Raw genomic sequence first — 26,589 nt, 5'->3', positions numbered from 1 at the left:
CTGGCTGGTTGAGGTGTTGTCCTCATTAAATAGTAACTGGCTGGTTGAGGTGTTCTCCTCATTAAACTACTGGCTGGTTGAGATGTTCTCCTCATTAAACTACTGGCTGGTTGAGATGTTCTCCTCATTAAACAGTAACTGGCTGGTTGAGATGTTCTCCTCATTAAACAGTAACTGGCTGGTTGAGATGTTCTCCTCATTAAACTACTGGCTGGTTGAGATGTTCTCCTCATTAAACTACTGGCTGGTTGAGATGTTCTCCTCATTAAACTACTGGCTGGTTGAGATGTTCTCCTCATTAAACTACTGGCTGGTTGAGATGTTCTCCTCATTAAACTACTGGCTGGTTGAGATGTTCTCCTCATTAAACTACTGGCTGGTTGAGATGTTCTCCTCATTAAACTACTGGCTGGTTGAGGTGTTCTCCTCATTAAACTACTGGCTGGTTGAGATGTTCTCCTCATTAAACTACTGGCTGGTTGAGATGTTCTCCTCATTAAACTACTGGCTGGTTGAGATGTTCTCCTCATTAAACTACTGGCTGGTTGAGGTGTTGTCCTCATTAAATAGTAACTGGCTGGTTGAGGTGTTGTCCTCATTAAATAGTAACTGGCTGGTTGAGATGTTCTCCTCATTAAATAGTAACTGGCTGGTTGAGATGTTCTCCTCATTAAACAGTAACTGGCTGGTTGAGGTGTTCTCCTCATTAAACTACTGGCTGGTTGAGATGTTCTCCTCATTAAACTACTGGCTGGTTGAGATGTTCTCCTCATTAAACTACTGGCTGGTTGAGATCTTCTCCTCATTAAACAGTAACTGGCTGGTTGAGATGTTCTCCTCATTAAACTACTGGCTGGTTGAGATGTTCTCCTCATTAAACAGTAACTGGCTGGTTGAGATGTTCTCCTCATTAAACTACTGGCTGGTTGAGATGTTCTCCTCATTAAACTACTGGCTGGTTGAGATGTTCTCCTCATTAAACTACTGGCTGGTTGAGATGTTCTCCTCATTAAACTACTGGCTGGTTGAGATGTTCTCCTCATTAAACTACTGGCTGGTTGAGATGTTCTCCTCATTAAACTACTGGCTGGTTGAGGTGTTCTCCTCATTAAACTACTGGCTGGTTGAGATGTTCTCCTCATTAAACTACTGGCTGGTTGAGATGTTCTCCTCATTAAACTACTGGCTGGTTGAGATGTTCTCCTCATTAAACTACTGGCTGGTTGAGGTGTTGTCCTCATTAAATAGTAACTGGCTGGTTGAGGTGTTCTCCTCATTAAACTACTGGCTGGTTGAGATGTTCTCCTCATTAAACTACTGGCTGGTTGAGATGTTCTCCTCATTAAACAGTAACTGGCTGGTTGAGATGTTCTCCTCATTAAACAGTAACTGGCTGGTTGAGATGTTCTCCTCATTAAACTACTGGCTGGTTGAGATGTTCTCCTCATTAAACTACTGGCTGGTTGAGATGTTCTCCTCATTAAACTACTGGCTGGTTGAGATGTTCTCCTCATTAAACTACTGGCTGGTTGAGATGTTCTCCTCATTAAACTACTGGCTGGTTGAGATGTTCTCCTCATTAAACTACTGGCTGGTTGAGATGTTCTCCTCATTAAACTACTGGCTGGTTGAGGTGTTCTCCTCATTAAACTACTGGCTGGTTGAGATGTTCTCCTCATTAAACTACTGGCTGGTTGAGATGTTCTCCTCATTAAACTACTGGCTGGTTGAGATGTTCTCCTCATTAAACTACTGGCTGGTTGAGGTGTTGTCCTCATTAAATAGTAACTGGCTGGTTGAGGTGTTGTCCTCATTAAATAGTAACTGGCTGGTTGAGATGTTCTCCTCATTAAATAGTAACTGGCTGGTTGAGATGTTCTCCTCATTAAACAGTAACTGGCTGGTTGAGGTGTTCTCCTCATTAAACTACTGGCTGGTTGAGATGTTCTCCTCATTAAACTACTGGCTGGTTGAGATGTTCTCCTCATTAAACTACTGGCTGGTTGAGATCTTCTCCTCATTAAACAGTAACTGGCTGGTTGAGATGTTCTCCTCATTAAACTACTGGCTGGTTGAGATGTTCTCCTCATTAAACAGTAACTGGCTGGTTGAGATGTTCTCCTCATTAAACTACTGGCTGGTTGAGATGTTCTCCTCATTAAACTACTGGCTGGTTGAGATGTTCTCCTCATTAAACTACTGGCTGGTTGAGATGTTCTCCTCATTAAACAGTAACTGGCTGGTTGAGATGTTCTCCTCATTAAACTACTGGCTGGTCGAGATGTTCTCCTCATTAAACAGTAACTGGCTGGTTGAGGTGTTCTCCTCATTAAACTACTGGCTGGTTGAGATGTTCTCCTCATTAAACTACTGGCTGGTTGAGATGTTCTCCTCATTAAACAGTAACTGGCTGGTTGAGATGTTCTCCTCATTAAACTACTGGCTGGTTGAGATGTTCTCCTCATTAAACTACTGGCTGGTTGAGGTGTTGTCCTCATTAAACAGTAACTGGCTGGTTGAGGTGTTGTCCTCATTAAACAGTAACTGGCTGGTTGAGATGTTCTCCTCATTAAACAGTAACTGGCTGGTTGAGGTGTTCTCCTCATTAAACAACTGGCTGGTTGAGATGTTCTCCTCATTAAACTACTGGCTGGTTGAGATGTTCTCCTCATTAAACTACTGGCTGGTTGAGATGTTCTCCTCATTAAACAGTAACTGGCTGATTGAGATGTTCTCCTCATTAAACTACTGGCTGGTTGAGATGTTCTCCTCATTAAACTACTGGCTGGTTGAGATGTTCTCCTCATTAAACAGTAACTGGCTGTTTGAGGTGTTCTCCTCATTAAACAACTGGCTGGTTGAGATGTTCTCCTCATTAAACCACTGGCTGGTTGAGATGTTCTCCTCATTAAACTACTGGCTGGTTGAGATGTTCTCCTCATTAAACTACTGGCTGGTTGAGGTGTTCTCCTCATTAAACAGTAACTGGCTGGTTGAGATGTTCTCCTCATTAAACTACTGGCTGGTCGAGATGTTCTCCTCATTAAACAGTAACTGGCTGGTCGAGATGTTCTCCTCATTAAACAGTAACTGGCTGGTCGAGATGTTCTCCTCATTAAACTACTGGCTGGTTGAGATGTTCTCCTCATTAAACTACTGGCTGGTTGAGATGTTCTCCTCATTAAACTACTGGCTGGTTGAGATGTTCTCCTCATTAAACTACTGGCTGGTTGAGGTGTTCTCCTCATTAAACTACTGGCTGGTTGAGGTGTTCTCCTCATTAAACTACTGGCTGGTTGAGATGTTCTCCTCATTAAACAGTAACTGGCTGGTTGAGGTGTTCTCCTCATTAAACAGTAACTGGCTGGTTGAGATGTTCTCCTCATTAAACTACTGGCTGGTTGAGATGTTCTCCTCATTAAACTACTGGCTGGTTGAGGTGTTCTCCTCATTAAACTACTGGCTGGTTGAGGTGTTCTCCTCATTAAACTACTGGCTGGTTGAGATGTTCTCCTCATTAAACAGTAACTGGCTGGTTGAGATGTTCTCCTCATTAAACTACTGGCTGGTTGAGGTGTTCTCCTCATTAAACTACTGGCTGGTTGAGATGTTCTCATTAAACAGTAACTGGCTGGTTGAGATGTTCTCCTCATTAAACAGTAACTGGCTGGTTGAGATGTTCTCCTCATTAAACTACTGGCTGGTCGAGATGTTCTCCTCATTAAACAGTAACTGGCTGGTTGAGATGTTCTCCTCATTAAACAGTAACTGGCTGGTTGAGATGTTCTCCTCATTAAACTACTGACTGGTTGAGGTGTTCTCCTCATTAAACTACTGGCTGGTTGAGATGTTCTCCTCATTAAACAGTAACTGGCTGGTTGAGGTGATCTCCTCATTAAACTACTGGCTGGTTGAGATGTTCTCCTCATTAAACTACTGGCTGGTTGAGATGTTCTCCTCATTAAACTACTGGCTGGTTGAGATGTTCTCCTCATTAAACTACTGGCTGGTTGAGATGTTCTCCTCATTAAACTACTGGCTGGTTGAGATGTTCTCCTCATTAAACTACTGGCTGGTTGAGATGTTCTCCTCATTAAACTACTGGCTGGTTGAGATGTTCTCCTCATTAAACTACTGGCTGGTTGAGGTGTTCTCCTCATTAAACTACTGGCTGGTTGAGATGTTCTCCTCATTAAACTACTGGCTGGTTGAGATGTTCTCCTCATTAAACTACTGGCTGGTTGAGATGTTCTCCTCATTAAACTACTGGCTGGTTGAGGTGTTGTCCTCATTAAATAGTAACTGGATGGTTGAGGTGTTGTCCTCATTAAATAGTAACTGGCTGGTTGAGATGTTCTCCTCATTAAATAGTAACTGGCTGGTTGAGATGTTCTCCTCATTAAACAGTAACTGGCTGGTTGAGGTGTTCTCCTCATTAAACTACTGGCTGGTTGAGATGTTCTCCTCATTAAACTACTGGCTGGTTGAGATGTTCTCCTCATTAAACTACTGGCTGGTTGAGATGTTCTCCTCATTAAACAGTAACTGGCTGGTTGAGATGTTCTCCTCATTAAACTACTGGCTGGTTGAGATGTTCTCCTCATTAAACAGTAACTGGCTGGTTGAGATGTTCTCCTCATTAAACTACTGGCTGGTTGAGATGTTCTCCTCATTAAACTACTGGCTGGTTGAGATGTTCTCCTCATTAAACTACTGGCTGGTTGAGATGTTCTCCTCATTAAACAGTAACTGGCTGGTTGAGTTGTTCTCCTCATTAAACTACTGGCTGGTCGAGATGTTCTCCTCATTAAACAGTAACTGGCTGGTTGAGGTGTTCTCCTCATTAAACTACTGGCTGGTTGAGATGTTCTCCTCATTAAACTACTGGCTGGTTGAGATGTTCTCCTCATTAAACAGTAACTGGCTGGTTGAGATGTTCTCCTCATTAAACTACTGGCTGGTTGAGATGTTCTCCTCATTAAACTACTGGCTGGTTGAGGTGTTGTCCTCATTAAACAGTAACTGGCTGGTTGAGATGTTCTCCTCATTAAACTACTGGCTGGTTGAGATGTTCTCCTCATTAAACAGTAACTGGCTGGTTGAGATGTTCTCCTCATTGAACTACTGGCTGGTTGAGATGTTCTCCTCATTAAACTACTGGCTGGTTGAGATGTTCTCCTCATTAAACTACTGGCTGGTTGAGATGTTCTCCTCATTAAACAGTAACTGGCTGGTTGAGATGTTCTCCTCATTAAACTACTGGCTGGTCGAGATGTTCTCCTCATTAAACAGTAACTGGCTGGTTGAGGTGTTCTCCTCATTAAACTACTGGCTGGTTGAGATGTTCTCCTCATTAAACTACTGGCTGGTTGAGATGTTCTCCTCATTAAACAGTAACTGGCTGGTTGAGATGTTCTCCTCATTAAACTACTGGCTGGTTGAGATGTTCTCCTCATTAAACTACTGGCTGGTTGAGATGTTCTCCTCATTAAACAGTAACTGGCTGGTTGAGATGTTCTCCTCATTAAACTACTGGCTGGTTGAGATGTTCTCCTCATTAAACAGTAACTGGCTGTTTGAGGTGTTCTCCTCATTAAACAACTGGCTGGTTGAGATGTTCTCCTCATTAAACTACTGGCTGGTTGAGATGTTCTCCTCATTAAACAGTAACTGGCTGGTTGAGATGTTCTCCTCATTAAACTACTGGCTGGTCGAGATGTTCTCCTCATTAAACAGTAACTGGCTGGTCGAGATGTTCTCCTCATTAAACAGTAACTGGCTGGTCGAGATGTTCTCCTCATTAAACTACTGGCTGGTTGAGATGTTCTCCTCATTAAACTACTGGCTGGTTGAGATGTTCTCCTCATTAAACTACTGGCTGGTTGAGATGTTCTCCTCATTAAACTACTGGCTGGTTGAGGTGTTCTCCTCATTAAACTACTGGCTGGTTGAGGTGTTCTCCTCATTAAACTACTGGCTGGTTGAGATGTTCTCCTCATTAAACAGTAACTGGCTGGTTGAGGTGTTCTCCTCATTAAACAGTAACTGGCTGGTTGAGATGTTCTCCTCATTAAACTACTGGCTGGTTGAGATGTTCTCCTCATTAAACTACTGGCTGGTTGAGGTGTTCTCCTCATTAAACTACTGGCTGGTTGAGGTGTTCTCCTCATTAAAATACTGGCTGGTTGAGATGTTCTCCTCATTAAACAGTAACTGGCTGGTTGAGATGTTCTCCTCATTAAACTACTGGCTGGTTGAGGTGTTCTCCTCATTAAACTACTGGCTGGTTGAGATGTTCTCCTCATTAAACAGTAACTGGCTGGTTGAGATGTTCTCCTCATTAAACAGTAACTGGCTGGTTGAGATGTTCTCCTCATTAAACTACTGGCTGGTTGAGATGTTCTCCTCATTAAACAGTAACTGGCTGGTTGAGGTGTTCTCCTCATTAAACTACTGGCTGGTTGAGGTGTTCTCCTCATTAAACTACTGCTGGTTGAGATGTTCTCCTCATTAAACTACTGGCTGGTTGAGGTGTTCTCCTCATTAAACTACTGGCTGGTTGAGATGTTCTCCTCATTAAACAGTAACTGGCTGGTTGAGGTGTTCTCCTCATTAAACTACTGGCTGGTTGAGATGTTCTCCTCATTAAACTACTGGCTGGTTGAGGTGTTCTCCTCATTAAACTACTGGCTGGTTGAGATGTTCTCCTCATTAAACTACTGGCTGGTTGAGATGTTCTCCTCATTAAACAGTAACTGGCTGGTTGAGATGTTCTCCTCATTAAACAGTAACTGGCTGGTTGAGATGTTCTCCTCATTAAACTACTGGCTGGTTGAGATGTTCTCCTCATTAAACTACTGGCTGGTTGAGATGTTCTCCTCATTAAACTACTGGCTGGTTGAGATGTTCTCCTCATTAAACTACTGGCTGGTTGAGATGTTCTCCTCATTAAACTACTGGCTGGTTGAGATGTTCTCCTCATTAAACTACTGGCTGGTTGAGATGTTCTCCTCATTAAACTACTGGCTGGTTGAGATGTTCTCCTCATTAAATAGTAACTGGCTGGTTGAGGTGTTCTCCTCATTAAACTACTGGCTGGTTGAGATGTTCTCCTCATTAAACTACTGGCTGGTTGAGATGTTCTCCTCATTAAACTACTGGCTGGTTGAGATGTTCTCCTCATTAAACTACTGGCTGGTTGAGGTGTTGTCCTCATTAAATAGTAACTGGCTGGTTGAGGTGTTGTCCTCATTAAATAGTAACTGGCTGGTTGAGATGTTCTCCTCATTAAATAGTAACTGGCTGGTTGAGATGTTCTCCTCATTAAACAGTAACTGGCAGGTTGAGGTGTTCTCCTCATTAAACTACTGGCTGGTTGAGATGTTCTCCTCATTAAACAGTAACTGGCTGGTTGAGATGTTCTCCTCATTAAACTACTGGCTGGTTGAGATGTTCTCCTCATTAAACAGTAACTGGCTGGTTGAGATGTTCTCCTCATTAAACAGTAACTGGCTGGTTGAGATGTTCTCCTCATTAAACTACTGGCTGGTTGAGATGTTCTCCTCATTAAACTACTGGCTGGTTGAGATGTTCTCCTCATTAAACTACTGGCTGGTTGAGATGTTCTCCTCATTAAACAGTAACTGGCTGGTCGAGATGTTCTCCTCATTAAACTACTGGCTGGTCGAGATGTTCTCCTCATTAAACAGTAACTGGCTGGTTGAGGTGTTCTCCTCATTAAACTACTGGCTGGTTGAGATGTTCTCCTCATTAAACTACTGGCTGGTTGAGATGTTCTCCTCATTAAACAGTAACTGGCTGGTTGAGATGTTCTCCTCATTAAACTACTGGCTGGTTGAGATGTTCTCCTCATTAAACTACTGGCTGGTTGAGGTGTTGTCCTCATTAAACAGTAACTGGCTGGTTGAGGTGTTGTCCTCATTAAACAGTAACTGGCTGGTTGAGATGTTCTCCTCATTAAACAGTAACTGGCTGGTTGAGGTGTTCTCCTCATTAAACAACTGGCTGGTTGAGATGTTCTCCTCATTAAACTACTGGCTGGTTGAGATGTTCTCCTCATTAAACTACTGGCTGGTTGAGATGTTCTCCTCATTAAACTACTGGCTGGTTGAGATGTTCTCCTCATTAAACAGTAACTGGCTGGTTGAGATGTTCTCCTCATTAAACTACTGGCTGGTCGAGATGTTCTCCTCATTAAACAGTAACTGGCTGGTCGAGATGTTCTCCTCATTAAACAGTAACTGGCTGGTCGAGATGTTCTCCTCATTAAACTACTGGCTGGTTGAGATGTTCTCCTCATTAAACTACTGGCTGGTTGAGATGTTCTCCTCATTAAACTACTGGCTGGTTGAGATGTTCTCCTCATTAAACTACTGGCTGGTTGAGGTGTTCTCCTCATTAAACTACTGGCTGGTTGAGGTGTTCTCCTCATTAAACTACTGGCTGGTTGAGATGTTCTCCTCATTAAACAGTAACTGGCTGGTTGAGGTGTTCTCCTCATTAAACAGTAACTGGCTGGTTGAGATGTTCTCCTCATTAAACTACTGGCTGGTTGAGATGTTCTCCTCATTAAACTACTGGCTGGTTGAGGTGTTCTCCTCATTAAACTACTGGCTGGTTGAGGTGTTCTCCTCATTAAACTACTGGCTGGTTGAGATGTTCTCCTCATTAAACAGTAACTGGCTGGTTGAGATGTTCTCCTCATTAAACTACTGGCTGGTTGAGGTGTTCTCCTCATTAAACTACTGGCTGGTTGAGATGTTCTCCTCATTAAACAGTAACTGGCTGGTTGAGATGTTCTCCTCATTAAACAGTAACTGGCTGGTTGAGATGTTCTCCTCATTAAACTACTGGCTGGTTGAGATGTTCTCCTCATTAAACAGTAACTGGCTGGTTGAGGTGTTCTCCTCATTAAACTACTGGCTGGTTGAGGTGTTCTCCTCATTAAACTACTGGCTGGTTGAGATGTTCTCCTCATTAAACTACTGGCTGGTTGAGGTGTTCTCCTCATTAAACTACTGGCTGGTTGAGATGTTCTCCTCATTAAACAGTAACTGGCTGGTTGAGGTGTTCTCCTCATTAAACTACTGGCTGGTTGAGATGTTCTCCTCATTAAACTACTGGCTGGTTGAGGTGTTCTCCTCATTAAACTACTGGCTGGTTGAGGTGTTCTCCTCATTAAACTACTGGCTGGTTGAGATGTTCTCCTCATTAAACTACTGGCTGGTTGAGATGTTCTCATTAAACTACTGGCTGGTTGAGATGTTCTCCTCATTAAACTACTGGCTGGTTGAGATGTTCTCCTCATTAAACTACTGGCTGGTTGAGGTGTTGTCCTCATTAAATAGTAACTGGCTGGTTGAGGTGTTGTCCTCATTAAATAGTAACTGGCTGGTTGAGATGTTCTCCTCATTAAATAGTAACTGGCTGGTTGAGATGTTCTCCTCATTAAACAGTAACTGGCTGGTTGAGGTGTTCTCCTCATTAAACTACTGGCTGGTTGAGATGTTCTCCTCATTAAACTACTGGCTGGTTGAGATGTTCTCCTCATTAAACAGTAACTGGCTGGTTGAGATGTTCTCCTCATTAAACAGTAACTGGCTGGTTGAGATGTTCTCCTCATTAAACTACTGGCTGGTTGAGATGTTCTCCTCATTAAACAGTAACTGGCTGGTTGAGATGTTCTCCTCATTAAACTACTGGCTGGTTGAGATGTTCTCCTCATTAAACTACTGGCTGGTTGAGATGTTCTCCTCATTAAACTACTGGCTGGTTGAGATGTTCTCCTCATTAAACAGTAACTGGCTGGTTGAGATGTTCTCCTCATTAAACTACTGGCTGGTCGAGATGTTCTCCTCATTAAACAGTAACTGGCTGGTTGAGATGTTCTCCTCATTAAACTACTGGCTGGTTGAGATGTTCTCCTCATTAAACTACTGGCTGGTTGAGATGTTCTCCTCATTAAACAGTAACTGGCTGGTTGAGATGTTCTCCTCATTAAACTACTGGCTGGTTGAGATGTTCTCCTCATTAAACTACTGGCTGGTTGAGGTGTTGTCCTCATTAAACAGTAACTGGCTGGTTGAGGTGTTGTCCTCATTAAACAGTAACTGGCTGGTTGAGATGTTCTCCTCATTAAACAGTAACTGGCTGGTTGAGGTGTTCTCCTCATTAAACAACTGGCTGGTTGAGATGTTCTCCTCATTAAACTACTGGCTGGTTGAGATGTTCTCCTCATTAAACTACTGGCTGGTTGAGATGTTCTCCTCATTAAACTACTGGCTGGTTGAGATGTTCTCCTCATTAAACAGTAACTGGCTGGTTGAGATGTTCTCCTCATTAAACTACTGGCTGGTTGAGATGTTCTCCTCATTAAACAGTAACTGGCTGGTTGAGATGTTCTCCTCATTAAACTACTGGCTGGTTGAGATGTTCTCCTCATTAAACAGTAACTGGCTGTTTGAGGTGTTCTCCTCATTAAACAACTGGCTGGTTGAGATGTTCTCCTCATTAAACTACTGGCTGGTTGAGATGTTCTCCTCATTAAACAGTAACTGGCTGGTTGAGATGTTCTCCTCATTAAACTACTGGCTGGTCGAGATGTTCTCCTCATTAAACAGTAACTGGCTGGTCGAGATGTTCTCCTCATTAAACAGTAACTGGCTGGTCGAGATGTTCTCCTCATTAAACTACTGGCTGGTTGAGATGTTTCTCCTCATTAAACTACTGGCTGGTTGAGATGTTCTCCTCATTAAACTACTGGCTGGTTGAGATGTTCTCCTCATTAAACTACTGGCTGGTTGAGATGTTCTCCTCATTAAACTACTGGCTGGTTGAGGTGTTCTCCTCATTAAACTACTGGCTGGTTGAGATGTTCTCCTCATTAAACAGTAACTGGCTGGTTGAGGTGTTCTCCTCATTAAACAGTAACTGGCTGGTTGAGATGTTCTCCTCATTAAACTACTGGCTGGTTGAGATGTTCTCCTCATTAAACTACTGGCTGGTTGAGGTGTTCTCCTCATTAAACTACTGGCTGGTTGAGGTGTTCTCCTCATTAAACAGTAACTGGCTGGTTGAGATGTTCTCCTCATTAAACAGTAACTGGCTGGTTGAGATGTTCTCCTCATTAAACTACTGGCTGGTTGAGGTGTTCTCCTCATTAAACTACTGGCTGGTTGAGATGTTCTCCTCATTAAACAGTAACTGGCTGGTTGAGATGTTCTCCTCATTAAACAGTAACTGGCTGGTTGAGATGTTCTCCTCATTAAACTACTGGCTGGTTGAGGTGTTCTCCTCATTAAACTACTGGCTGGTTGAGATGTTCTCCTCATTAAACTACTGGCTGGTTGAGGTGTTCTCCTCATTAAACTACTGGCTGGTTGAGATGTTCTCCTCATTAAACAGTAACTGGCTGGTTGAGGTGTTCTCCTCATTAAACTACTGGCTGGTTGAGATGTTCTCCTCATTAAACTACTGGCTGGTTGAGGTGTTCTCCTCATTAAACTACTGGCTGGCTGAGGTGTTCTCCTCATTAAACTACTGGCTGGTTGAGATGTTCTCCTCATTAAACTACTGGCTGGTTGAGATGTTCTCCTCATTAAACTACTGGCTGGTTGAGGTGTTCTCCTCATTAAACTACTGGCTGGTTGAGGTGTTCTCCTCATTAAACTACTGGCTGGTTGAGATGTTCTCCTCATTAAACAGTAACTGGCTGGTTGAGATGTTCTCCTCATTAAACTACTGGCTGGTTGAGGTGTTCTCCTCATTAAACTACTGGCTGGTTGAGATGTTCTCCTCATTAAACTACTGGCTGGTTGAGATGTTCTCCTCATTAAACTACTGGCTGGTTGAGGTGTTCTCCTCATTAAACTACTGGCTGGTTGAGGTGTTCTTCTCATTAAACTACTGGCTGGTTGAGATGTTCTCCTCATTAAACTACTGGCTGGTTGAGATGTTCTCCTCATTAAACTACTGGCTGGTTGAGGTGTTCTCCTCATTAAACAGTAACTGGCTGGTTGAGGTGTTCTCCTCATTAAACAGTAACTGGCTGGTTGAGGTGTTCTCCTCATTAAACAGTAACTGGCTGGTTGAGGTGTTCTCCTCATTAAACAGTAACTGGCTGGTTGAGATGTTCTCCTCATTAAACTACTGGCTGGTTGAGGTGTTCTCCTCATTAAACTACTGGCTGGTTGAGGTGTTCTCCTCATTAAACTACTGGCTGGTTGAGATGTTCTCCTCATTAAACAGTAACTGGCTGGTTGAGATGTTCTCCTCATTAAACAGTAACTGGCTGGTTGAGATGTTCTCCTCATTAAACAGTAACTGGCTGGTTGAGATGTTCTCCTCATTAAACAGTAACTGGCTGGTTGAGGTGTTCTCCTCATTAAACTACTGGCTGGTTGAGGTGTTCTCCTCATTAAACTACTGGCTGGTTGAGATGTTCTCCTCATTAAACCACTGGCTGGTTGAGGTGTTCTCCTCATTAAACTACTGGCTGGTTGAGATGTTCTCCTCATTAAACTACTGGCTGGTTGAGGTGTTCTCCTCATTAAACAGTAACTGGCTGGTTGAGGTGTTCTCCTCATTAAACTACTGGCTGGTTGAGATGTTCTCCTCATTAAACTACTGGCTGGTTGAGATGTTCTCCTCATTAAACAGTAACTGGCTGGTTGAGATGTTCTCCTCATTAAACAGTAACTGGCTGGTTGAGATGTTCTCCTCATTAAACAGTAACTGGCTGGTTGAGGTGTTCTCCTCATTAAACTACTGGCTGGTTGAGGTGTTCTCCTCATTAAACTACTGGCTGGTTGAGGTGTTCTCCTCATTAAACTACTGGCTGGTTGAGATGTTCTCCTCATTAAACAGTAACTGGCTGGTTGAGATGTTCTCCTCATTAAACAGTAACTGGCTGGTTGAGATGTTCTCCTCATTAAACAGTAACTGGCTGGTTGAGATGTTCTCCTCATTAAACAGTAACTGGCTGGTTGAGGTGTTCTCCTCATTAAACTACTGGCTGGTTGAGGTGTTCTCCTCATTAAACTACTGGCTGGTTGAGATGTTCTCCTCATTAAACTACTGGCTGGTTGAGGTGTTCTCCTCATTAAACTACTGGCTGGTTGAGATGTTCTCCTCATTAAACTACTGGCTGGTTGAGGTGTTCTCCTCATTAAACAGTAACTGGCTGGTTGAGATGTTCTCCTCATTAAACTACTGGCTGGTTGAGGTGTTCTCCTCATTAAACTACTGGCTGGTTGAGGTGTTCTCCTCATTAAACAGTAACTGGTGTAGTCTGGTAGTTGTAGTTTCTCTCACCTTAGTCGGCAGGATTTACTACAATATACCAAAGTCATGTCCACAAAAACACTACAGTAAATACCAGGGGTTGGAACAAAATTATTTTCCAATCGTTTGGTTCTGAGCAAAACCAATATTTTTATCCGTTCTGTTCCAACAGGGAAAATAAAGTTCTGAACCCCCCCTCCCAAAAAAATATAACAGTTAATAATATATGTTCCTATTTAAACCTCTGAAATCAATTCGTTTTTTTCCATTTAGATTAAAATGACTTCACCAATCAGAGCGGATAGAGCAGTGTGATAGAGCAGGGCAGCTATAGCTGTTTACATGCCTTGGACAGACCAGTGTAGGGTGGGAGAGAGGGGTGGAGGAGGAGGCGAAATGGGCCTCTAGTTATGACAAGCAGTAGGCTGGGTTATAAGGTTACCTTGTGGAGACGCTGGACGTTCTGAACCAGGAAGCGGTAGGGTGAACCAGGAAGTGGTAGGGTGAGGCTGGGTTATAAGGTTACCTTGTGGAGACGCTGGACGTTCTGAACCAGGAAGCGGTAGGCGTTGTACCAGGGGAGGAAGACATCCTTCAGAACATCTCTGACTCCTTCCTCTTTGAAACGCAGGTTCTCAGCTCTCACTACCGGGGAGTTGATTAGGTAGAGCCTGGAGGGAGGGAGGGGAGGGAGGGAGGTGGGCATAAAAGAGATAGTGTTAGGTCATCTAAATCCCCCTCCCTCCAGGGGAGGCAGGAAGCCTAGTGGTTAGAGGGGCGGCAGGTAGCCTAGTGGTTAGAGGGGCGGCAGGTAGCCTAGTGGTTAGAGGGGCGGCAGGTAGCCTAGTGGGTAGAGGGGCGGCAGGTAGCCTAGTGGGTAGAGGGGAGGCAGGTAGCCTTGTGGTTAGAGGGGAGGCAGGTAGCCTAGTGGTTAGAGGGGCGGCAGGTAGCCTAGTGGTTAGTGGGGCGGCAGGTAGCCTAGTGGTTAGAGGGGCGGCAGGTAGCCTAGTGGTTAGAGGGGAGGCAGGTAGCCTAGTGGTTAGAGGGGAGGCAGGTAGTCTAGTGGTTAGAGGGGCGGCAGGTAGCCTAGTGGTTAGAGGGGCGGAAGGTAGCCTAGTGGGTAGAGGGGCGGCAGGTAGCCTAGTGGTTAGAGGGGAGGCAGGTAGCCTAGTGGTTAGAGGGGAGGCAGGTAGCCTAGTGGTTAGAGGGGAGGCAGGTAGCCTAGTGGTTAGAGGGGAGGCAGGTAGCCTAGTGGTTAGAGGGGAGGCAGGTAGTCTAGTGGTTAGAGGGGCGGCAGGTAGCCTAGTGGTTAGAGGGGCGGAAGGTAGCCTAGTGGGTAGAGGGGCGGCAGGTAGCCTAGTGGTTAGAGGGGAGGCAGGTAGCCTAGTGGTTAGAGGGGAGGCAGGTAGCCTAGTGGTTAGAGGGGAGGCAGGTAGCCTAGTGGTTAGAGGGGAGGCAGGTAGCCTAGTGGTTAGAGGGGCGGCAGGTAGCCTAGTGGTTAGAGGGGAGGCAGGTAGCCTAGTGGTTAGAGGGGGCAGGTAGCCTAGTGGTTAGAGGGGAGGCAGGTAGCCTAGTGGTTAGAGGGGAGGCAGGTAGCCTAGTGGTTAGTGGGGCGGCAGGTAGCCTAGTGGTTAGAGGGGGCAGGTAGCCTAGTGGTTAGAGGGGAGGCAGGTAGCCTAGTGGGTAGAGGGGAGGCAGGTAGCCTAGTGGTTAGAGGGGAGGCAGGTAGCCTAGTGGTTAGAGGGGAGGCAGGTAGCCTAGTGGTTAGAGGGGGCAGGTAGCCTAGTGGTTAGAGGGGAGGCAGGTAGCCTAGTGGTTAGAGGGGCGGAAGGTAGCCTAGTGGGTAGAGGGGCGGCAGGTAGCCTAGTGGTTAGAGGGGAGGCAGGTAGCCTAGTGGTTAGAGGGGCGGCAGGTAGCCTAGTGGTTAGAGGGGCGGCAGGTAGCCTAGCGGTTAGAGGGGGGAGGTAGCCTAGTGGTTAGAGGGGAGGCAGGTAGCCTAGCGGTTAGAGGGGGGGAGGTAGCCTAGTGGTTAGAGGGGCGGCAGGTAGCCTAGCGGTTAGAGGCGGCAGGTAGCCTAGTGGTTAGAGGGGGCAGGTAGCCTAGCGGGTAGCGGGGAGGCAGGTAGCCTAGTGGTTAGAGGGGGCAGGTAGCCTAGTGGGTAGAGGGGGCAGGTAGCCTAGTGGTTAGAGGGGAGGCAGGTAGCCTAGTGGTTAGAGGGGCGTCAGGTAGCCTAGCGGTTAGAGGGGAGGCAGGTAGCCTAGTGGTTAGAGGGGAGGCAGGTAGCCTAGTGGTTAGAGGGGAGGCAGGTAGCCTAGTGGTTAGAGGGGCGGCAGGTAGCCTAGTGGTTAGAGGGGAGGCAGGTAGCCTAGCGGGTAGCGGGGAGGCAGGTAGCCTAGCCAATAAGGCTACCTGGAATCACTATGATGATGTAAATGGCCACTGATGTCCACGAGCAGGAAATGAGGTCATCATATAGTCATCAGCACAAGCAGAATATTACCAATATTAGCTAGTCTGTCCCGATTCTGCTGGGGCTGTGTTAGCTAGCCTGTCCCGATTCTCCAGGGGCTGTGTTAGCTAGTCTGTCCCGATTCTCCTGGTGCTGTGTTCCCTAGCCTGTCCCGATTCTCCTGGTGCTGTGTTCCCTAGCCTGTCCCGATTCTCCTGGTGCTGTGTTCCCTAGCCTGTCAAGATTCTCCTGGGGCTGTGTTAGCTAGCCTGTCCCGATTCTCCTGGGGCTGTGTTAGCTAGCCTGTCCCGATTCTCCTGGGGCTGTGTTAGCTAGTCTGTCCCGATTCTCCCAGATAGAAATATAATTTATACAACAGGTTGGATTAAAAGGCAGGTTTTTCCCTTCAATGAGCTGGGAGGCTAATATAGTAGAACCAGATGTATCTGATTGTTTCAGGATCATATAGTGGGATTACACCCTGATTTATTCATTAACCATATGGTGGGATTACACCCTGATTTATTCATTAACCATATAGTGGGATTACACCCTGCCTGATTCATTAACCATATAGTGGGATTACACCCTGATTTATTCATTAACCATATAGTGGGATTACACCCTGATTTATTTATTAACCATATAGTGGGATTACACCCTGATTTATTTATTAACCATATGGTGGGATTACACCCTGATCTATTCATTAACCATAGTGGGATTACACCCTGATCTATTCATTAACCATATAGTGGGATTACACCCTGATCTATTCATTAACCATATAGTGGGATTACACCCTGCCTGATTCATTAACCATATAGTGGGATTACACCCTGATCTATTCATTAACCATATAGTGGGATTGCACCCTGATCTATTCATTAACCATATAGTGGGATTACACCCTGATCTATTCATTAACCATATAGTGGGATTACACCCTGATTCATTAACCATATGGTGGGATTACACCCTGATCTATTCATTAACCATATGGTGGGATTACACCCTGATTTATTCATTAACCATATAGTGGGATTACACCCTGATCTATTCATTAACCATATGGTGGGATTACACCCTGATCTATTCATTAACCATATAGTGGGATTACACCCTGATTCATTAACCATATGGTGGGATTACACCCTGATCTATTCATTAACCATATGGTGGGATTACACCCTGATCTATTCATTAACCATATAGTGGGATTACACCCTGATCTATTCATTAACCATATAGTGGGATTACACCCTGATTTATTCATTAACCATATAGTGGGATTACACCCTGATTTATTCATTAACCATATAGTGGGATTACACCCTGATCTATTCATTAACCATATAATGGGATTACACCCTGATTTATTCATTAACCATATAGTGGGATTACACCCTGATTTATTCATTAACCATATAGTGGGATTACACCCTGATCTATTCATTAACCATATGGTGGGATTACACCCTGATCTATTCATTAACCATATAGTGGGATTACACCCTGATCTATTCATTAACCATATAGTGGGATTACACCCTGATTTATTCATTAACCATATAGTGGGATTACACCCTGATTTATTCATTAACCATATAGTGGGATTACACCCTGATCTATTCATTAACCATATAATGGGATTACACCCTGATTTATTCATTAACCATATAGTGGGATTACACCCTGATTTATTCATTAACCATATAGTGGGATTACACCCTGATTTATTCATTAACCATATAGTGGGATTACACCCTGATCTATTCATTAACCATATGGTGGGATTACACCCTGATCTATTCATTAACCATATAGTGGGATTACACCCTGATCTATTCATTAACCATATGGTGGGATTACACCCTGATCTATTCATTAACCATATAGTGGGATTACACCCTGATCTATTCATTAACCATATAGTGGGATTACACCCTGATCTATTCATTAACCATATAGTGGGATTACACCCTGATTTATTCATTAACCATATAGTGGGATTACACCCTGATCTATTCATTAACCATATAGTGGGATTACACCCTGATCTATTCATTAACCATATAGTGGGATTACACCCTGATCTATTCATTAACCATATGGTGGGATTACACCCTGATTTATTCATTAACCATATAGTGGGATTACACCCTGATTTATTCATTAACCATATAGTGGGATTACACCCTGATTCATTAACCATATGGAGGGATTACACCCTGATCTATTCATTAACCATATAGTGGGATTACACCCTGATTTATTCATTAACCATATAGTGGGATTACACCCTGATCTATTCATTAACCATATGGAGGGATTACACCCTGATCTATTCATTAACCATATAGTAATGCCACTGTATTGCCCAAGGCACTATGTAAAACCCAGTGTGTGTCAGCATAGAGTTTACCTCAGGGCATCGGCGCCGTAGTTCTCCACTACCAGACCTGGATCAGGATAGTTCTTCTTGCGTTTACTCATCTTCTGTCCATCGCTGAGAGACACACAGAGAGAGAACATCACTTTACATCTGGTAATGAAATTAGTTCTTCCAGGTTATATGCAGTACGCTGTCTGTCTCTCTCTCTCTCTCTGTGTGTGTCTGTCTGGGTCCTGGTCTAAAGTAGTGCACTATATAGGGAATAGGGCTCTGGTCTAAAGTAGTGCACTATATAGGGAATAGGGCTCTGGTCTAAAGTAGTGCACTATATAGGGAATAGGGCTCTGGTCTAAAGTAGTGCACTATATAGGGAATAGGGCTCTGGTCTATAGTAGTGCACTATATAGGGAATAGGGCTCTGGTCTATAGTAGTGCACTATATAGGGAATAGGGCTCTGGTCTATAGTAGTGCACTATATAGGGAATAGGGCTCTGGTCTATAGTAGTGAACTATATAGGGAATAGGGCTCTGGTCTATAGTAGTGCACTATATAGGGAATAGGGCTCTGGTCTATAGTAGTGCACTATATAGGGAATAGGGCTCTGGTCTATAGTAGTACCACTATATAGGGAATAGGGCTCTGGTCTATAGTAGTGCACTATATAGGGAATAGGGCTCTGGTCTATAGTAGTGCACTATATAGGGAATAGGGCCCTGGTCTATAGTAGTGCACTATATAGGGAATAGGGCTCTGGTCTATAGTAGTGCACTATATAGGGAATAGGGCTCTGGTCTATAGTAGTGCACTATATAGGGAATAGGGCTCTGGTCTATAGTAGTACCACTATATAGGGAATAGGGCCCTGGTCTATAGTAGTGCACTATATAGGGAACAGCGTGCCATTTGGACTCTAGTCTCATTATTATGGATGACTTTACTGTAACAGGGATTTACATCTCCAATCCATTGTCACACACAATGAACCTGGTCAGCACCAGTTTGTGTGTGTGTGTGTGTGTGTGTGTGTGTGTGTGTGTGTGTGTGTGTGTGTGTGTGTGTGTGAGACTGTGTGTGTTTTTAATAAAAAATGTAAATAAAAATGTATGAAATGTATGCATTCACTACTGTAAGTCGCTCTGGATAAGAGCGTCTGCTAAATGACTAAAATGTAAAACGTAAAAAAATGTGTGTGTGTGTGTGTGTGTGTGTGTGTGTGTGACTGTGTGTGTGACTGTGTGTGTGACTGTGTGTGTGTGTGTGTGTGTGACTGTGTGTGTGTGTGTGTGTGTGTGTGTGTGTGTGTGTGTGTGTGTCTGTGTGACTGTGTGTGTGTGTGTGTGTGTGTGTGTGTGTGTGTGTGTGTGTGTGTGTGTGTGTGTGTGTGTGTGTGTGTGTGTGTTGGGGGAACAAGGTGAACTGACCTGGCCAGCACCAGACCGTTGACGATGACGTTCTTGAACGGTGGTTTTCCAAACAGAGCGGTGGACAACACCAGGAGAGTGTAGAACCTAAAGCAGGAAACAGTTTACCATCAACATCAGGGAAAAAGGAAGCTGTACAGGTCAACACACTGGCATAGGCTGTAGGGCTGCATGATTTGGATAAAATATGTAATTGCTTTTTTTTGGGGGGGGGGGGCAGATATAGCAATTGCGATTTTTCAAACACCTCTGTGAAAACATGTTAATTCCATCAGACATGGTTAAAACATCCTGTCAGGGGAAACATCCCTTCTACCATAACATCAGATGAATTAACACATCCTGTCAGGGGAAACATCCCTTCTACCATAACATCAGATGAATTAACACATCCTGTCAGGGGAAACATCCCTTCTACCATAACATCAGATGAATTAACACATCCTGTCAGGGGAAACATCCCTTCTACCATAACATCAGATGAATTAAAACATCCTGTCAGGGGAAACATCCCTTCTACCATAACATCAGATGAATTAACACATCCTGTCAGGGGAAACATCAGTTCCACCATAACATCAGATGAATTAACACATCCTGTGCTAACTGAATACTAAACCAAATGAAAACTAATCCTCTTTTTCAACAGTGTTATAAGCGACATATGACCATTAAATAAGAATACAACACCTACATAATTAACATACATTTTTTTAACATGAACATCAAAATATTGTGTTAAAAGCGCAGTAGTAATTAATTTATTAGACATTATTAGTTCTTATTTCCTATTTATGAGTCCTTAAATAAGCTAAATGAAATCTGTATTCAGGCTGCAGATGGAATAGGAAGCTGATGGTTGTGTAGTTATGTACCAGTAGGCTCAACCATTATCATAACTTCAAAAGCGCCTTACAAACATGTAGCATTTAGCATTTAGCTTAGCAACTGCAAAATATTGGAGTCATGGCGCAGTCATTCGACCGCACATTCAATGTTTCAACTTGTCCCTTATTAAAACTTGGTTTATAAAGTGTTAGGAAAACTATGTGGCTCAGTTGGTAGAGCATGGTGTTTGCAACGCCAGGGTTGTGGGTTCGATTCCCACGGGGGAACAGTATGGAATTTTTTTAATGAAATGTATGCATTCACTACTGTAAATCGCTCTGGATAAGAGCGTCTGCTAAATGACTTAAATGTAAATGTAAAAATGTCTATGTACGAGATTGAATCTTAATTAGAAATTTTCTTGAAGCTGTCTTTGCTCACTGTGTAAATAAGAACAATGTCTAAGGCTATGCCTAGGATTATCAACTAGATTCAGACACGGGACGATTTGTTTGTTGTTGAGTGGAATGAGCCGGGAACATAATCCCAGAAAAAAATTGCAGATTGCTAATTGCTAATAGCTCAGCAGGCTAACACGGTCTTACCATCCTCTGGTCTGGTCGATGCCCTCAGCAATGAAGTCAGCGGGGAAGGTGTCTTCAAACTCCTTCCTGTTCTCAAAGGGGTAGTGGGCCTGGGCGTAGGGCATGCTGCCCGACTCAAACCAGCAGTCAAACACCTCAGTGACCCTGCGCAACACGCCTTTACCACAGCGGGACGGGATAGTCAACTGGTCAATGCTATGGAGGGATAGAGGGAGAGGCAGAGAGAGAGGGAGAGGCAGAGAGAGAGAGACAGAGAGACAAAGAGAGAGAGACAGAGAGGCAGAGAGGCAGAGAGAGGCAGAGAGAGGCAGAGAGAGACAGAGAGAGGCAGAGAGAGGCAGAGAGAGACAGAGAGAGACAGAGAGAGACAGAGAGAGACAGAGAGAGACAGAGAGCGAGAAAGAGAGAGAGAGAGAGAGAGAAAGAGAGAGAGAGCGAAAGAGAGAGAGAGCGAGAGAGAGAGCGAGAGAGAGAGCGAGAGCGAGAGAGGCAGAGAGAGGCAGAGAGAGACAGAGAGAGACAGAGAGAGACAGAGAGAGACAGAGAGAGACAGAGAGAGACAGAGAGAGACAGAGAGAGACAGAGAGAGACAGAGAGAGACAGAGAGAGAGAGAGAGAGCGAGAGAGAGAGAGCGAGAGAGAGAGAGGCGAGAGAGAGCGAGAGAGAGAGAGCGAGAGAGAGAGCGAGAGAGCGAGAGAGAGAGCGAGAAAGAGAGATGCGAGGGAAAGAGAGAGGAGAGCGGGAGAACATAGATTAATCCATCTGTAGGAGGTTGTGAACACAACATTAAATATAGAACGATGAGCATGGAGTCTTGGTGTGGATAGATTTTATTCATATTTATTGATTGTCATCAATGACAGCATTAACGAGGATGGCTCAATGATGGCATTAAAGAGGATGGCTCAATGATAGCATTAAAGAGGATGGTTCATTATTGAGGATGGTTCATTAAAGAGGATGGTTCATTAAAGAGGATGGTTCATTATTGAGGATGGTTCATTAAAGAGGATGGTTCATTAAAGAGGATGGTTCATTAAAGAGGATGGTTCATTATTGAGGATGGTTCATTAAAGAGGATGGTTCATTAAAGAGGATGGTTCATTAAAGAGGATGGTTCATTATTGAGGATGGTTCATTATTGAGGATGGTTCATTATTGAGGATGGTTCATTAAAGAGGATGGTTCATTATTGAGGATGGTTCATTATTGAGGATGGTTCATTATTGAGGGTGGTTCATTATTGAGGGTGGTTCATTATTGAGGATGGTTCATTAGAGGGTGGTTCATTAGAGGGTGGTTCATTAGAGGGTGGTTCATTAGAGGGTGGTTCATTAGAGGGTGGTTCATTATTGAGGGTGGTTCATTAGAGGGTGGTTCATTAGAGGGTGGTTCATTAGAGGGTGGCTCATTAGAGGGTAATGACAGTGTGTCAGTCATCCAGGATAACCTCCCATCTCCTGTTAGATCTGACCTTGTCTGTGTTGCGTCCAACCATCACTGTGTGTGTGTGTGTGTGTATAATCGCTGCAGACGATCAGTGACTCACCTCTCCCGATGCAGATCAGTTACTTTCACTCCCGTCAACTCCTCCAGCTCAGCCATGGATCCTACACACACCACCTGGACACACACACACACACACACACACACACACACACACACACACACACACACACACACACACACACAGTCAGCAACAGAGCAGTAGTCTCCATTCTGTCTTCCTGTAAATGACAGACAGCTGAAGATGGTCGGTGTGTGTGTTGGTTAGGGATGAGGCAACTCACCGATACCCACCGGTCCCCTATTCACCGATACCCACCGGTCCCCTACTCACCGATACCCACCGGTCCCCTATTCACCGATACCCACCGGTCCCCTATTCACCGATACCCACCGGTCCCCTACTCACCGATACCCACCGGTCCCCTACTCACCGATACCCACCGGTCCCCTACTCACCGATACCCACCGGTCCCCACCGGTCCCCTACTCACCGATACCCACCGGTCCCCTACTCACCGATACCCACCGGTCCCCTATTCACCGATACCCACCGGTCCCCTATTCACCAATACCCACCGGTCCCCTATTCACCGATACCCGCCGGTCCCCTACTCACCGATACCCACCGGTCCCCACCGGTCCCCTACTCACCGATACCCACCGGTCCCCTATTCACCGGCCCCCTACTCACCGATACCCACCGGTCCCCACCGGTCCCCTACTCACCGATACCCACCGGCCCCCTATTCACCGATACCCACCGGCCCCCTATTCACCGATACCCACCGGTCCCCTATTCACCGATACCCACCGGTCCCCCTACTCACCGGTCCCCACCGGCCCCCCTACTCACCGATACCCACCGGCCCCCTACTCACCGGTCCCCACCGGCCCCCTATTCACCGATACCCACCGGCCCCCTATTCACCGATACCCACCGGCCCCCTACTCACCGGTCCCCACCGGCCCCCTACTCACCGATACCCACCGGTCCCCTATTCACCGATACACACCGGTCCCCTACTCACCAATACCCACCGGCCCCCTACTCACCGATACCCACCGGTCCCCTACTCACCGATACCCACCGGTCCCCTATTCACCGATACCCTACTCACCGATACCCACCGGCCCCCCTACTCACCAATACCCACCGGCCCCCTACTCACCGATACCCACCGGTCCCCTATTCACCGATACCCACCGGCCCCCTACTCACCGATACACACCGGTCCCCTACTCACCAATACCCACCGGTCCCCTATTCACCAATACCCACCGGTCCCCCTACTCACCAATACCCACCGGTCCCCCTACTCACCGATCCCCACCGGCCCCCTATGCTAATGTTGTGTTGTCAGAGTGAGGGACATGCTGTACATTAAAAAGGACTCCATGTATTTTGAAAGATGAGACGTTGAGGATTATAATAAAATACAGCTTTGACGTCATACAAGCCAAAACACCTGAGTCAGGGTCAACTCGTGTCCTCACCTTTGTCCTAAATAATTTACATCATAAATCTCCAAACTTGTCCATTTTAATTTGTTAACCATTGGTTATTTTTCATATTTCTTCTTTTATAAACATTTTGATGCATCTCTATCCATATACACCAATTCCCATGAGTCAAGGGTTAATGAGTGTTACACAGGAAAATGTCTATTTAAAAAAAAGAGAAAAAAAAGTATGCAATAGGCTAGATAAGGATATCACCAGAAGTATGTCAGGTACGCAGTAGGTTTGTAAAGTATATCAGACATTTCAAACATTCCCAGCGAATGAGATAACAGTCATGGTATTTAATTGAAGAGAATGAAGAAGATTTATCAAGGCAACCTCCGGGCTAATTTAACTGGCCGCCAACAGCACCACCGTGGCCACGGTGACACGGCATTCCGAGAGGAATATTCTGAATACAAGACAAATAAACTGTGATAAAAAATAAACTTGACAGATTCCCAGCTGGCAGACAGGTGATTAATAAAGCTCTAGGCTAGCTGGCAGACAGGTGGTTAAAGCTCTAGGCAAGCTGGCAGACAGGTGGTTAATAAAGCTCTAGGCTAGCTGGCAGACAGGTGGTTAAAGCTCAAGGCTAGCTGGCAGACAGGTGATTAATAAAGCTCAAGGCTCGCTGGCAGACAGGTGATTAATAAAGCTCTAGGCTAGCTGGCAGACAGGTGATTAATAAAGCTCTAGGCTAGCTGGCAGACAGGTGGTTAAAGCTCTAGACTAGCTGGCAGACAGGTGATTAATAAAGCTCTAGGCTAGCTATCAGACAGGTGGTTAAAGCTCTAGGCTAGCTGGCAGACAGGTGAGTAATAAAGCTCTAGGCTAGCTGGCAGACAGGTGGTTAAAGCTCTAGACTAGCTGGCAGACAGGTGAGTAATAAAGCTCTAGACTAGCTGGCAGACAGGTGATTAATAAAGCTCTAGACTAGCTGGCAGACAGGTGATTAATAAAGCTCTAGGCTAGCTGGCAGACAGGTGGTTAATAAAGCTCTAGGCTAGCTAGCAGACAGGTGGTTAAAGCTCAAGGCTAGCTGGCAGACAGGTGATTAATAAAGCTCTAGACTAGCTAGCAGACAGGTGATTAATAAAGCTCTAGACTAGCTGGCAGACAGGTGATTAATAAAGCTCAAGGCTAGCTGGCAGACAGGTGGTTAAAGCTCTAGGCTAGCTGTCAGACAGGTGGTTAATAAAGCTCTAGGCTAGCTGGCAGACAGGTGATTAATAAAGCTCTAGGCTAGCTGTCAGACAGGTGGTTAATAAAGCTCTAGGCTAGCTAGCAGACAGGTGATTAATAAAGCTCTAGACTAGCTGGCAGACAGGTGATTAATAAAGCTCAAGGCTAGCTGGCAGACAGGTGGTTAAAGCTCTAGGCTAGCTGTCAGACAGGTGGTTAATAAAGCTCTAGGCTAGCTGGCAGACAGGTGATTAATAAAGCTCTAGGCTAGCTGTCAGACAGGTGGTTAATAAAGCTCTAGGCTAGCTGTCAGACAGGTGGTTAATAAAGCTCAAGGCTAGCTGGCAGACAGGTGATTCATAAAGCTCTAGACTAGCTGGCAGACAGGTGATTCATAAAGCTCTAGACTAGCTGGCAGACAGGTGGTTAAAGCTCTAGGCTAGCTGTCAGACAGGTGGTTAATAAAGCTCAAGGCTAGCTGGCAGACAGGTGATTAATAAAGCTCTAGACTAGCTGGCAGACAGGTGGTTAAAGCTCTAGGCTAGCTGGCAGACAGGTGATTAATAAAGCTCTAGACTAGCTGGCAGACAGGTGGTTAAAGCTCAAGGCTAGCTGGCAGACAGGTGATTAATAAAGCTCGAGACTAGCTGGCAGACAGGTGGTTAAAGCTTTAGGCTAGCTGTCAGACAGGTGGTTAAAGCTCTAGGCTAGCTGGCAGACAGGTGATTAATAAAGCTCAAGGCTAGCTGGCAGACAGGTGGTTAAAGCTCTAGGCTAGCTGGCAGACAGGTGGTTAATAAAGCTCAAGGCTAGCTGGCAGACAGGTGGTTAAAGCTCAAGGCTAGCTGGCAGACAGGTGATTAATAAAGCTTGAGGCAAGCTGGCAGACAGGTGATTAATAAAGCTTGAGGCTAGCTGGCAGACAGGTGGTTAAAGCTCTAGGCTAGCTGGCAGACAGGTGGTTAATAAAGCTCTAGGCTAGCTGGCAGACAGGTGATTCATAAAGCTCTAGACTAGCTGGCAGACAGGTGGTTAAAGCTCTAGGCTAGCTGGCAGACAGGTGATTAATAAAGCTCTAGGCTAGCTGGCAGACAGGTGATTAATAAAGCTCTAGGCTAGCTGGCAGACAGGTGATTAATAAAGCTCTAGACTAGCTGGCAGACAGGTGATTAATAAAGCTCTAGGCTAGTTGGCAGACAGGTGGTTAAAGCTCAAGGCTCGCTGGCAGACAGGTGATTAATAAAGCTCAAGGCTAGCTGGCAGACAGGTGGTTAAAGCTCTAGGCTAGCTGGCAGACAGGTGGTTACAGCTCAAGGCTAGCTGGCAGACAGGTGGTTAAAGCTCTAGGCTAGCTGGCAGACAGGTGGTTACAGCTCAAGGCTAGCTGGCAGA

The 26,589-nt window shown here is 45.0% G+C and overlaps 1 protein-coding gene across 1 annotated transcript in view; it reads right to left on the bottom strand.

The window, feature by feature from the left end:
• The window catches only part of iars1 (isoleucyl-tRNA synthetase 1), a 130,177-nt gene that overhangs the window by 48,814 nt on the left and 54,774 nt on the right, over positions 1–26,589 (bottom strand). The window contains exons 15-19 of the mRNA XM_029692807.1: positions 22,553–22,626; positions 21,003–21,197; positions 19,570–19,656; positions 18,177–18,260; positions 13,829–13,973 (exon numbers count right to left, since the gene is read on the bottom strand). Coding sequence (XP_029548667.1) covers positions 13,829–13,973; positions 18,177–18,260; positions 19,570–19,656; positions 21,003–21,197; positions 22,553–22,626 — 585 coding nt within the window. The remainder of the gene's footprint in view (positions 1–13,828; positions 13,974–18,176; positions 18,261–19,569; positions 19,657–21,002; positions 21,198–22,552; positions 22,627–26,589) is intronic.

Source organism: Salmo trutta, chromosome 16, assembly GCF_901001165.1.
Source record: "Salmo trutta chromosome 16, fSalTru1.1, whole genome shotgun sequence".
Taxonomy (NCBI): Eukaryota; Metazoa; Chordata; class Actinopteri; order Salmoniformes; family Salmonidae; genus Salmo; species Salmo trutta.
The sequence above is the reverse complement of the archived record's forward strand: the minus strand, read 5'-3'. Positions and strand labels throughout refer to the sequence as shown.